The 14,553-nt window shown below is 49.1% G+C and overlaps 1 protein-coding gene across 2 annotated transcripts in view; it reads right to left on the reverse strand.

Moving 5' to 3' along the window:
* The window catches only part of CORO2A (coronin 2A), a 48,423-nt gene that overhangs the window by 16,065 nt on the left and 17,805 nt on the right, over positions 1-14,553 (reverse strand). For both annotated transcript variants that reach the window (XM_032860682.1, XM_032860681.1), the window contains exon 2: positions 6,673-6,873. In XM_032860682.1, coding sequence (XP_032716573.1) covers positions 6,673-6,873 — 201 coding nt within the window. The remainder of the gene's footprint in view (positions 1-6,672; positions 6,874-14,553) is intronic.

A 14,553-nucleotide genomic window follows, 5' to 3' on the forward strand; every position in this document is an offset into this window, starting at 1 on the left:
ATCTACTTTTGTGTTTGAAATTCTTTTGTAAATATGAAAAGAACCAGATTAGAGCTTAGCTACTGCACATGTAGTCTGCAAACCAGCAGCATCTGCATCCCCTGGGAGGAGGGAGGCCAGAACTGACGAATAAAAATACAGGATGTCCAGGGATGTGTGAATTTCAGATAAATGACAAATAATTCTTTTAGAGTAAGTACATTCCATGCACTATTTTACTTATACTAAAAAAGAGCTTGGCAGTTTCTAGTGAAACTAAACATGTGAAACTACTTTAGGACCCAGAGATTGCACTCATGGGCATTCACCCAGAGAAACGGAGACTTACTCACGTCCCCACAGAAACCCGTACATGAACGTTTATAGCAGCTTTATTCCTAACAGCCCCAAAGTGGAAACAATCACAGTGGCCTTCGGCAGGTGACCGGTCAAACAAATGTCTGCACACCACTTAATACTCCGCAGCAGTACAAAAAGGAGGCGCTATTGGTCCATCCCGGATCACCAATCCCTGGGTGGATTTCCAGGGAATTATGCTGAGTGACAGAAGTCAAGCCCAAAGGGTTACACGTTGTATGGTTCCATTTATACGACATTCTTAAAATGGCACAAGGCTCAAAAAAGAGAACAGATGAGTGGTTGTCAGGGGTTAAGGAGAGGATGGAGGTGGAGGGCGGCAGAGCAGCAGGAGGGATCTTTGTGCTGGAGGCAGCGTTCAGCTTCTAGACTGTACCTGCGTCCATATCCTGGTTTGGATACTGTACTCTAGTCTTGCAAGATGTTTCCGTTGGGGGAACTGGGCAGAGGGTACACAGAAGCTCTATGTGTTAGGTCTTATAATTGCATGTGAATCTACAACGCTCTCAACACAAAAAAGTTTAAATGCTCTCAACACAAAAAAGTACAAAGAAAAAAAATAAGCAAAAAAAAAAAAAAGTTATTCGGTGTTTATTTGAAATTCAGGTCTGGCCCTGGCTGGAATGCGAAGTGCCTGGCCCCACTTTGGACCCGCTGAATCAGCATCTGTGTTCTGACACGCAGGCGTGAACTCTGATTCATGGCTCCCCAGCTCCTGGTGTGCTTGGATCCCTGCTGAGCAGGGAGCCCAGTGCAGGGCCTGATGCTAGGATCATGACCTGAGCTGAAGGCAGATGCTCAGCCAACTGGGACACCCAGGCACCCCCTCATCCTATCTTTCTAAATTAGGTCCACTTTCCATACCCAGGTCCACACTCCATCTCATCAAAGCAACTTCTTTTCTTAAGTCAGTTGTTAGTACCTATTTATAATCGGTAGTTCATTGAGTTAGAAATTGTGATAGCTCTGAAAGAGGCTGAGTAATAAAAATCTGAAAAATACACTATTTAATTAATTACGAATCTAGTCTGTTTGACGGGTAGAATCTTTTTTTTTTTTAAATAAATATATATATATTTTTAAAGTTTTTTAATTTATTTGACAGACAGATCACAAGTAGGCAGAGAGGCAGGCAGAGAGAGACAGAAGGAGGAGGCAGGCTCTCTGCTCATGCGGGACTCGATCCCAGGACCCTGAGATCATGACCTGAGCCAAAGGCACAGGCTTTAACCACTGAGCCACCCAGGTGCCCCAATGGGTAGAATCTTTTAAAAGCTCCCAAAGCGTGGGAGAAACAAGTCAAATGGGTCATCTCCAGGGAACCTCTGAACTCTGATCTTCAAGTTCAAGTCTTTGCAGAAATCCCATTTTACGCTTGTCCCTCTCCAGCTTGAAAAACCTCAGCTCTAGAATACCATTTACACTTTTCAGCCTGGCATTCAAGACCCTTCTCATCTGGCCCAAATCAACTTCCCCAAGGTAGTTCCCTTCCTCGCCTTAGACACAGAGAATCATCTGTTCCAGCCGGACCGTTCTCTGCATTACTGCCTTGGGCATATGTACAGTCTCACCTCCACACCTTGGCTGGTGACATTCCCTTTGTGATGTTCTCTGTATTTAGTCAGATGAATAATCCCTGGGTAATTTCAATCAATCAATTTCAATCAATGAAAATTTATGAGCACTAACCGCATGCCCAAAATGTGAGATACATACATACACATACACACACACACACATGAAATACCAGTTGTCTCCCCAACCCCCAACTATTCCAAGTAGGTTAGGAGGTACTAGCAGAAGAATACAAATGACTCTAATGCGAAGTAATCACGTTATGGTGTCCTAAGAAAGGAATATGCTGTGGAATATATCCTATAAAGGAGAATGTTGGGGAGATTTAGGAGAGGGAGAAAGAGAGGCTATTCATGAACATGGTACATATTTCCATTTACTTGGGTCATCTTTAACATTGGTCTTTTTTTTTTTAACAGACAAAAAATGGTATTTATTAAAAGAATGGCAGGCAAAGGATTAATATCTCTGATCTAAAGTAAGTACATACAAATTAATGAGATCAGTAAGTCTTGCCCCTAAGTAAATCAAACAGAGACTAGTCACAAAAGAAATGACTAATTGGCAAATGTGTGGGAAAATGTTTGGTTTTCATTTTTTTTTTTTTAAAGTCATAAGTTAAAACAAGATCTTCTCTTTCCTCTATCAAATTAGCACAGATTTTAGGCTATCATAAAGGTAATGGCCAGAGCAGTGAAATGAGCAGTTGAATTAATCACAGGTAGCAGCATATATTAAGCTTTAACACTGGTCTTTCAAGAATGCTCTGTAATTCTCTCCTTTTAAGCCTTGTTTATTCCTCCATATCCAATCTTCTTTTATTCCACTGCAAATGTTTACAAATTCTAAGTGTTCTAGATATACAAAAATGCAATTCATTTTTGTATCCTGACTTTTTGCACCCAGCCACCTTCCAAACGTTCTTACTATTTTTCTAATAATTTGACCACATATTTTGGGGGAGTTTCTATGTATGCAATCAGTCTATAAATAAGAGTGGTTTTATGTCTTCCTTTTTAATCCTTACATCTTTAACTTGTGTTTCAGCCCTATGGTGCCAGCCAGCATGACCCATTAAGCTCATTGCTGATTTTTTTTTTAATTTTATTTTTTATAAACATATATATTTTTTCCCCAGGGGTACAGGTCTGTGAATCGCCAGGTTTACACACTTCACAGCACTCACCATAGCACATACCCTCCCCAATGTCCATAATAACCCCACCTCATTGCTGATTTTAAAGGGATATTTCTTTTTCTTCTTCTTCTTTTTTAAAAGGTTTTTTTTTTTTTAATTTATTTGACAGAGACACACACAGCGAGAGAGGAAACACAAGCAGGGGGAGTTGGAGAGGGAGAAGCAGGCTGCCCGATGAGTAGGAAGCCCATGTGGGGCTCGATCCCAGGACCCTAGGATCATGACCTGAGCCAAAGGCAGATGCTCAACGACAGAGCCACCCAGGCATCCCTAAATGGCTATTTCTAACATTCCGCCTTTATAAATGTTTGCACCACATTAACAAGGAGATCAAATATCACCATTATTACCAATAATAGGACAAACTGACATGTCACAGGATGTAATCAACTGAGGATACGGTGTCATTTGTTTAACATTCTTGCCCCAAATGTATATTATATATCTCATCATGAGGAAAAAAATGTCAAAAATCCAAATTTTAAAATGTTCTGCAAAATAGCTGTCCTTCAGCTCCTTAAAAATGTCAGTATCACGAAATAAAGTAGAGTAAGAGATTTGACAACTAAATACAATGAACGATTCTCAGCTGGATTCTGGACCAAAAACAAAATTTCTATACATACGCATATGGAGAGAAAGATATACAAGAGAAAAAGTAAACCTGGCAGAATGTTAGCAAGAGGTGAATCTAAACAAAAGGTTTTAAAACTTCTATTTCTTATGTTAGTGAAATTCTCTTTTCCTCGTTTGCTAAGAACCTGTATCAGGAATGGTTAACTGAGCTTTATCAAGGCTTTTTTCCTGTATTTATGGAGATGACCATATGGCTTTCTCCTTTCCTTTGTTAATATAATGATTTACATTTATAGATTTATTAATATTAAACTGTCCTGAGTTTCTGGAATAAATCCAACTTGGTTAGAATATATCTTTTTTTAAAATTCACTGCTAGATTCGGTTTGCTAGCCATTTTACATACATCTTGAGTGAGGCTGGCCTGTCATTTTCCTTTCTTGTTCTCTCCTTGTCTGGTTTTGGAATCAAGGTTACACTGGCTCACAGAACAAGGAGGGGAGCCATCCCTCTTTTCCTATTCTTTAGAAATGTTTGCGAAAGATTGAAATAATCAATTCCTTGGAAGTTATACAGCAATGGCCTGTAAAATCACATGAACTCTATGGTATCATCTTTATGTATGCGATCTTGTGAAATGTAGCATATAAAAAAGGCATAAAACTTAAGTGTTCAACTTAATGAATTGCTGGAAAATAAATTACCCATATATCTGCCACCATCTCAGGCTAAGACTTGAACTATTATGAGCAACACAAAGGAGACCCCCCCGCCCCCCCATGGGACCTTTTCCAATCATAACACCCCCCTCCCTCAGGTGGTGATAGTTATCCTGGTTTCCTGGACAGTGTCTTGCTTGCTCTTAAAGTTTTTCTACTTACTTATACATCCCTTAAGGTAGAGTTTAATTTAGCCTGTATCTATCTTTACATAAACAGAAGGAGACAGTTTATAATTTGTTTGGTATCTTTCCCTCAAAACTGTCATTAGGATTCACCCATGTTTGGGGCACCTGGGTGGTGCAGTCGGCTGAGCATCCCGACTCTTGGCTTCAGCTCAGGTCTGATCTCAGCGTCATGAGATCAAGCCCTGTGTTGGGCTCTGTGTGGGGAGCCGTGCTCAGTGCGGAGTCTGCTTGAGATTCTCTCTCCCTCTGCTCCTCCTCCTGCTCTCTCTCTCTAAAATAGATAAATCTTGGGGCGCCTGGATGGCTCAGTGGGTTAAGCCTCTGCCTTCAGCTCAGGTCATGGTCTCAAGGTCCTGGGATCGAGCCCCGTATCAGGCTCTCTGCTAAGAGGGAAGCCTGCTTCTTCCTCTCTCTCTGCCTGCCTCTCTGCCTACTTGTGATCTCTCTCTCTGTCAAATAAATAAATTAATTAAATATTTTTAAAAAAATAAATAAAAACAAAATGTAAAAAAATAGATAAATCTTTAAAAAAATGGTGCCTGGGTGGCTCAGTCGTTTAAGCCTCTGCCTTCAGCTTGGTCATGATCTCCGGGTTCTGGGATTGAGCCCCACATCAGGCTCTCTGCTCAGCAGGGAGCCTGCTCCCCCCCTCCCGCCCCCGCCTGTCTCTCTGCCTACTTGTAATCTCTCTCTCCCTGTCAAATAAATAAATAAAATATTTAAAAGAAAAAAAGATTCATCCATGTTGTGGTCTGTATGTATGTTGTTTCCTTTTCACGATTATGTACGTTCCCTAGTATGGATACATCACGATTTATTCATGTAATTCTTTGGACATTTGAGTTTTTGCAGTTCGGTGACAATATGAACCACAATGCTACGCACAGTGTCGTCACTGTGTCCTGGCGCACAGAAAGACTGCGTGGACATACCTCGCAGTGGAATCTCGGGGTCGCAGAGTGTGTGTATTTTCCTCTCTACTAGAAACTGCCACGTGTGGTTCCAAAACACAGGCGACAGTTCACCCTGTCCCTGGAAGCATCTGAGAGTTCACGAGGCTCCGCATCCTCACCACCACTCATGATTCCTAGCTCCTCACATGTTCCCCGATCTGGTGGTCGTGGTGCTATCTCATTGTGGGCTGCTGGTGAGATACTCCTCAAGGGGGATTTAAAATTTATCTTTTGTAACTGATTTCTAATTCAGTTCCATTTGGACCAGAAAACTCGGTGTATGAGATTCCATTTTGTGTTTATGATTTTAACTTCTGGAGTCCTTCGTCGGGGGGCGGGGGACGGGGTGTCTAAGCCTGTTGTTCCTTGTTTCAGCTGACTCTCATTCATGGTGGCTCACATGCCTAACCTCACTCTGTAGGAGTTCTGTCCACATGTGGGATGCTTTCCTCTGAGGACACTCCCTGTCTGGCTCTGCTGGGAACCAGAGGCACTAGTAGCCAGTATCCCGCTAGTCTCTTTAGACGTTCTGCCTTGAGCCGACTCAGGCTCGGTTGGATCCTGAAAAGGTCTGCTGTTAGGTTAAGTTATATGAAACTACCCCTTTGGGGTTAAAAAAAAAACCTGTGAAACATCAGCAATTGCATATAGTATAACCTATACTGGTAACCTTTGCCTACAGGACAAGCTACTGCTTTCTGTTCGCTTCCCGCTTCCCTCTCTCAGACTGTTGACTCAAGATTTGCTTCTTTTTGTTGCGGAGGGAAGGTGGCTTTGGCGATTTCCCCAATGTCTTGTGAGCCCAGCAATGCATTACAAATTATATCTGATTCAGGAGTGAGCTATTTTGCTGTGGGGTGGAAGACAGGTCTTGGGAGTAGCTAGGCAACTGCTAAAAGCAGAAATCCTAGGATATGTATCTTTTTTTCCCAATGAGGAAACCAAAGCTCAAAGAAGTGAAAGAACTCAAGGTCACATGGCTGGTAAGAGGCAAGGTTAAGATCTGCAGCCACGCGTGAGACCAGAAACCCAGGCTCTTTCTACTTCCGCTGTCTGCACCGCCTCCAGAGGGCTGTGTGGGCCCGAAGCTTAGCCGGTGGCCTTACCTGGTTCAAGGGAATGACAAAGAAGGCCCCCCCACAGGAGCACTCAGTCACGACTGCAATGAAACAGGGGTTCACAGCGCAGAAATGATTGTCTTGGACGCTGTGGGTGATGGGCACCGAGTCGTAGCAGTTCTCCTTGCTGGCTGGTTTGCCAAAGACGTGGCGAAACTTGGAGCTCCGGTACTGGGAATGCCATGACATCTATGGGAAACGAACAGGACAAAGCGGGGCGTGAGGCTCGTGACGCTGACAGCAAGACACCTGGGGAGCCCCTCTGGAGAGGGCAGGACCAGGGCATCGGCCGGCTCTATGTGGACAGGGTGCTATCAAGGGCAAGCAAATGAACAGGATGTCATTGTGGCGACTTCTGTGGCTCTGGTGAGATGGTGTATGATTATCCCCGACCTGTTTGCTTGTCATCTCTTCACCTGTCGATCCGAAGGGCAGAAACGCCAGAGAGAAAACTCCCATTTCCTATCGGCCCACACCACTCCAGCCCAGCGATGTGGGTCACACTGTGTCCTCTGGACCCAGCCTGCCTGGGCTCCAATTCCAGCTCTGCCTCTTACCGGCTGGGTGAGCAAGTGACTTAACTTCTTCGGCCTCAGATTTCCCATCTGTAAAATGGGGATCACAAAATCATCTGTCTCACAGACTTGTCGTGAGGACTAAATCATAGGTCCCTTGATCTACAGTCTTAATTACTACCACGATTATCGTCCAGGCATCTTGAGCTTCCTTAGCTCCTCATTCGGCCCCATATTTGTTCACTCTAGTTACTGAGCGCCACTGTGTGACGAGGCCCTGTGCCTGGCACTGGGGGTTTGGAGAGAGTAAGCCTGAGCCCGCCTTAGAGGAGTGAAGAATCCTGTGGGAAGATGGGCCAGTGGGATCCAGTGTACTACAGATAATAATAAAGGTTAGTACATGGCAGTCTGGGAGGGCTTCCCAGAAGTGGTGACAAGTGACTTGTGATTTGAAGGATGAGTAGGAGTTGGCCATGTTGGCGGGGAAAAAGGTAAGGTGCGGGGAAGATGTCCCAGGCAGATGGAACAGCCTGAGCAAAGGTCAGTGGAAAAGCAAGGTGGGGGAATAAGCTGGCGTTTGTGTCACGTGCTGTGGGCAGTGGGCTAAGAGGGCTGGTGGTGGCTGCAGAAATCACCTTGACCTAAGGGGCATCACCTGTCTGGACCCCTCCTGCCACCTCTGGTGCTCTCCCTTCGCAGCCCGGCGCTCAGCCCCACACTTGAGGGATGGCTCCCTGCCCAGGGTCAGGGTCAGGAGGCCTCAAGGGGCCCAGGCAAGGATCCTCCTTCAGCTCAGTCACTCCACGGCAATGACAACTCACAGTTTTCAGGGTGCTTGCTACGTGCCCGGTGTCATTCCCCGTGCTTCCCTGTATGGACTTAACAGGTAGCTGCTACCTTGCTCCCCACTACAGAGGCAGAGAAGTTGAGGCAGAGAAGCAAAGGAGAACCCACTCGAGGTCACACAGTGAGCAAGCTGGAGCTGAGGGCTGAAGCCAACACCCCCCCCCCAGCCTCCAGCTCCAGGTTCCCGCAGATAATGACGGTGATGAGAGTCTCGTTACTACCCATCACCTGCTCGATCTCGCCCCAGCCCGGAAGCAGAGGCATCACGACCATTCTCACCCCCACTTTACAGAAAAGTAAAACAAGGCTCAGGAAACTACGCGGACACCTTCTGGAAAGAGGGCTCTTTGCTTCCACTGTTGAAGCCAGTGACTGTGGAACAGCGACAGAAAGCTAAAACTGTGTTCACGACCTTCTGTCCCCTTGCCCCCAACTCCACTCCCCACTCTACCCCACCCCGGGCGCCTTATCTCCCCTGGCAAAGTTCTTCCAGACCTGTTGCCTCAGACGGAAACGTGCAGAAGTGGGGGATGGGGCCAAGCCTGGCCGTCTCTCCCTCCCCCGCAGTATGGGAGTGTGCACCCATATACGTGGGTGAAGTCTGTGTGTGCAAATGTGTGCATGAGTGCAGCATTCATCATATGCACGGGTGTGCAAGCATGTGGGCATCTCTTTGGGTGTTCGGTTTCATCTGGGCGTGCATGGGTGTTATCTGTGCATAAATGAATTTAGGGAATCAGCAATTCAGAGAATGGATTTTATTTCCCCCACAAGCAGGCACTTGTCTGGAAATGTGGACTGCCGTGGGCCCTTGGGACCTGGAGGGCCCTCACCCATGGGCTGGGCCAGAACAGCCTATCTGGGCCAGGTTTAGCCCTTGCCACCAGTCCCATCCTGCCTGGTGCCATCCAGTGGGCCCACATCAAAGCCACAGCATGCCTTCTTAGGTGTGGCAGGCTGGTTCGCTGGGGCACAAAGTGGGGGGTGGCTTGTGCGGCTGCTATCCCCATGCGTGTCTAGCAAGCCTGATGCCACAGGATTAGGCTTTGTGGGCTGCAAATTCCCTGCTTCCCCCCCCCCAAAAGATTAGTCATCTCTGGGTTTTAACATCCCATTGAGTTTATTTCTTAACGCCTGACAGGAGAATGGCTTGGTGCCTTTCCCATCCCTTCCAGCTCCCCTGCCAGGTAGGTGCAGGCTCTTGTCCCACTTGAGGGCAAAACTGAGGTGCCAGGGAAGTGACTTAACCAAGATCAAACTAACAGGAGCAATGGGAGGTGGGAAGCAGAAGTCAAGGCTTGCCCCAGAGGCCCCTCTTCCTGCACGCCTTCCTCTCTGACGTGTATCTCTCTCTCTCTCTCTCTCTCTCACACACACACACACACACACACACCCCTTTCCCGCTGGGCCCCCCAAGGCCTGTCTTCCCAGCCCAACCGGGTCTCACTGCAGGACAAGGGTTAGCTGCAGGATGAACTGGGTGTGGCACAAACTAGCATTATGGATTATTCATTAATTGCCTGTTCCTGGCCTCAGGAAAAGCGTGACTTGACCTAATTTAGCATTAGACTCAGGCGAGGGTAGGGGTCTGGTGCTGCTGGCTACTATGATCCCTTTGTAAGTTTGGTTCCTCATGGAAGATTTGCAGTGTTATTTGTTCTCTTAAGACCTGCCCACTGCACGTGCCTCGGGAGAAGGTCAAAAATCACCATGCTTAGGTCAATGCAGTTAACAGAGGGGAATTAGAACCATGGTTTCCTAGGCTTAAAAAAATGAAAAAAGGGGTGCCTGGGTGGCTCAGTGGGTTAAAGCCTCTGCCTTCGGCTCAGGTCCTGATCTCAGGGTCCTGGGATCTAGCCCCGCATCGGGCTCTCTGCTCAGCGGGGAGCCTGCTTCCTCCTATCTCTGCCTGCCTCTGCCTACTTGTGATCTCTGTCAAATAAATAAAAATCAAAATCTTAAAAAAAAAGACTACGGTAAGAAAAAGAATACTCTGAAGGTGATGTACGAAGACCAAGAGTTAACAAACACCTAATTATGGGCGGGTCCCTCACCTTGACTCCAATCCCTGACCAAACTATTATCCATCATAGGGCTTATCCTGATCCTGACCTTGGCTCCAAACTTGGCAGGAAATCTTCTTTCTCTTTCATCCTGAATCCTTATCAGGTCCTCTGATCCACCCCTGAAGGAGGCAGGACACCTGGATCAGGAAGCAAGGCCCAAGTGAGGTCAAGGCGCCCTGCGGTCGACACGCATCTCTGCTTAACCAGCCATTCCCAAGGAGGCTTCCTTTCTCACCAGGCAGAAAGAAGAAACCACAGGTCTTAGTGACTTCCTGCTAGTGAGAATTTTATCCACAGTTTCTGCTCACGAGTTTCTGCTCATCTGAGGCCAGGCCCTGGTTTGTCACTTCTTGGCATAATCTCTATTTTTGCCTTCCACGGGCCAGCAACAGGGTCTGCAGTGATACAGCGGGAGCCGGGGACCTGGGGCCTCAGGGTCTCACCCTACTGGCTTAGTTTTCTTCCTTCCTTCAGAGCGAGAAGAGGCCTTGTCGCTCTCCACAGAAGCAGGGGGATCACCTGTCCTGCTTTGCCCGGGATGTGGGGAGAAGAGCTGGGGGATGTACTCCTGATGCTAAAATGGAAAATGCCTGGGAAAGTCCTGGGCAAACAGGGGCAAGTTGGGCACCCCACCAACCTCAGAGGTCTCCAGAAAACTGTTATCTGATTCACAAACAACTTGTCAGAGTCAAGGTTACAACTGACTCAGACAACCTGCTCATTGAGGCCCTAGAACAGACTTCCTGAAGAGCCCAACATCCTGAACCAGAGCGCGGCACTTTCAAAGCAGAAGAACACAAGGCTTGTCAAGGAAGGTGAAGCTGCCTTAATTCAATCAGCAAGCTTCATCTGCTGTTGGTGCTTCTTCTGGGTCAGGCCCCCTGCTGACACCGGGGTGCAGGGGTGGGGGATGGGCAGTGCTGTCCCTGCTCTGCGTCTGTGGACGCCTCCCAGGGACATGGCCGAGGGCAGGAAGGTGGGAGATGGCGTGATCTTAGCCTGCTAAAGCACGGGGCCGCGGGCTGTGACTTCGAAGGCACACGAGCATAAGGGACATTAGATCACTGGGTGTGGGAGCCCCACCCTGGTTCTGTCTGACACGGGGCGCTTGTGGCTTCTAGATTAAAGTCACAGTGAAGTACAAGGAAATAACATGTAAAATGCAGCTCCTCCATCACCTTAGCAACGTTCCACGTGCCCTACATGTGGCTACTGGGTACCCAGTTAACAGTGTAACTACAGAGTTACTACAGTCCCCCATACCTATGTGACTTTGGGCGGGTGACTTCACATGTCTGTTCCTTCACCAGCGAAATTCGGCACAGTAACAACTAACAGCTACCGCATCGCTTACTTTGCATGAGGTAGGCTCCGTGTCCTAACTCAATCCTCAAAGCAATCCCCTGTTATCATCCCATTTTTACAGAGGAGAAAGCTGGGGGCCCAGAGAGGTTAAGCAGCTTGTCCGAAATCACACAGCTGCTAGTAGGCGGCTGAGCTCGGCATTTGAAGCCAAACTGTTGAGTCCTGGGTCCACACTGTCTCACAGGGCTCCTTGGACAATTCAGTAAAATAATCCACACAGCATATGGAGTGATGCTGGGTGCATACTTAGTGGTCAACAAATGTTTGCTGTTAAGACTGCTGTGGTCCTGAATTTAGTGCACTCTAGGATGTGATGTTGTATGTGACAGGTATGTGTTGAGGGCCCAGCATTTTGGAGATCTGAGTAAAAATCCCAAACCAGAAAGTGCAAAGCACAGAGTTCTGACCCCTGGTGCCCACCACGGTGGTGGAGGGAGCAGACAAGCACCTATGAAAAGCTGACTAGTGATTCCTCTTGGTCGAGAGGAACCTGAAGAGTGTATGTGTGCATCTCCCCGGCAGGGTCAAAGCCCTCGGGGTGGAAGCTGGCTGCTGCGCTCAGCCCTGTGTCGAGGAGACTGGGGTTCCTGGTGGGTTCTGGATGGCAGTGGTGCTGGGCAAGACAGGGGAAGCCTTGTGATTTCCTCCATCAGCACAGCCCAGCTGGCAAGTAAAAACAGCCCCGTCTCCAGGTTCTCTCTGCTGTGGGGCCCCTCCCCTGCGCCCATCTCCCTTCTTCCAGGTCTCTGGTCCTTCTGGTCCAGCACAGATGCCTCCCGGCAGGCCCACAGGAAATACAGCCTGAGTCACAGACAGAGCCAAGAAAATGCCTCTCTCCTCCTGATGAGATTAGGCCCAAGGGAGAGCTTCCTCCTGACATCTGACACTGCCCAGAGCCCTGGCACCAAAGAGGGGCAGGGCACCTCCAGTGATAGCCTGACTTCCTCTGCCCCACGGCCCCCCACTGTCCTCTACCTCTCCTTCAAGTCTTGCAAAGCCTGGCCAGCCTTTTCTCTGGGCCTCACTCCCTTTCTGTCCCTACCCCAGCCCAGGGCTCCTTTCCTGACCTCACTCAGACACCATCATTTCCCTTAAGACCCACCACCCCAGATCCCCTCTGTCCTCAGGATCAAGCCCTCTGCTGGATTTGGGGTGTGGGGCCCCACACTCCACTGGCCACATCTCATCTCCACAAACTCAACCTTTAGCCAAAATGGTTTATCTGCCTTCCCCTCAAAGCACTGTTTTCCCAGGCACACCACCTTTGCTCATGCCCCCTTCTCTCTGCCTGGAAGCAAATCAGCCCACGTGAAGTACTTAACTGGGCTCCTAGGATGCTCCTCGTCTCCCTCCACCTTCCTGGGTCCACTAGAACCACCACCAGCTCGCCAGCCAGAGCACTCTCTATTCTATGAGGCTGCCCAGCGCAGGGAGAGAAGAGAATCAGGTTCAAACCCTGGACCTCAACCTGTCTCTGGGCCTCAGCATGCACGTGGGTAAAAGGGTATCCTCACAGACGCTTACCAAGGATTAAACAAGGTAACAGCTGTAAAATACCTTGCAAACCTCTGGTACCAAGAAAGCTCAGCTGTGGTTGTGCTCTTCCCTCCCCGGGTCCTGCTGCCTACGCTCCTGCCTGCTCCCTCCGTCCAGCCGTCCAGCCACTCGGCCATCAGACTGCCAAGTCCGAACGGTGCTCCCCTCTGCTTTGCCCACACGCAGGCCAGATCCCACAAGCAGGTACCGGGGGGGGTGCAGGGGGACCCACCTGGCTCCTGGACTAGCTTCCACTCACGCCATGAGCCTCTCCTGAACCCCTCTCTGGACACGAGGAACGGTGGGCAGGGTGGGGAGTGCGCTGAGCCTGTAATTTTCCTAGCGAGTATGCTGGTCAGGTGGGAGAGCCCTGATTCTGACACCAGTCTGCTCCATGACCTTGGGCAAATCTCCATCCCCTCTCGGGTTTCGCTTTCTCAGGCAGGTAATACTCTTACCTTGCCCGACTGTTAGGGCGGTCCACTGAAAGCTCTGCAGCCCACATGCACCAAAACCCGGGACCGGGAGGATGATGGAGCTACCTATCAGCTGTCCCAGTCCTTGGAGGCCTGGGGCCCTTCTTGCCTTGTTCCTCTAGAGAGACAGAACCCGGCTTCTTGTTTATTCCCCTAAGTCAGGCCCAGACCAAAACTTCAGGCAGCTTTATTGCCCCACAATCTCCTTATCTGAGAGTTTCAAGAGACAAGGGTCACTGGGGACTTTCTAAAGCCACCTTCAGGAGGGTGACAATCTGGAGGTTCCACTGCTTCCTCACCATTCATCTCCCAGCGGAGCTTCTGAATCTGTCTTTGGACAGAGAGGGCCACTGAGGCCCGGACTGGGAGAGTGCCTGGCTCGGGGTTCCACAGTGAGCAGAAGCCCTCCAGCCCCCATTCTGGGGTGGGCACCTGCCAGCGGCGGGGGCCACCTCCAGCCCACAAGTCAGCTCCCACTTTGCCCTGTTGCTGGGACCCTGGGGCCCAGGGTGACGCCAACCTGCATTCCTGGAGCTCGGCTTGTGCTGGGCACTGTGGGGGAGCGGCGAGGATGATCCTGGCAGGGACTTCTGCCCCCCAGGGGATCAGGTTGATGGGAGAGGCCAACATGGAACCAGTGAGCTCAGTTCAGGGTGAAAGGGACTGCCCAGGCTGCAGCGGGAAGGTGGAAATCCCAGGAGTGGGTGAGAGCCTCGGGGCAGGTCTGTTTGAGGCCAGCCCGAAAGGCTGGGTCGGGTGAGCTGAGAACAGAGTGATGGGGTGCGTGCTGTAGGTGGAGGAAGTGAAAGACAGCCAGGGAATGAATCACAAGGGGTCAGGTGTGGTTGGGGTCTGGGCAAGGGAGCAGCGAGGGCCCTGCCAACAAGGCACCGGCAAGGGCTCCGAATCCGGCTAAGGCCTTGGCACCTGAGACCATGGGAAGATGTCAGTTTGAAACCAGGGGTGTGGTGACGTGATGGCTGCCACGAAATGTGGGTCCAGCTATTAGGTAGTTAGAATGTCTGGCCAGAGGAAGTATTTTCTTTCCTCAACTTTGGGCTTGTA

The sequence above is a fragment of the Lontra canadensis genome, unplaced genomic scaffold (genome assembly GCF_010015895.1).
Source record: "Lontra canadensis isolate GAN:19392208 unplaced genomic scaffold, GSC_riverotter_1.0 scaffold19, whole genome shotgun sequence".
Lineage (NCBI taxonomy): Eukaryota > Metazoa > Chordata > Mammalia > Carnivora > Mustelidae > Lontra > Lontra canadensis.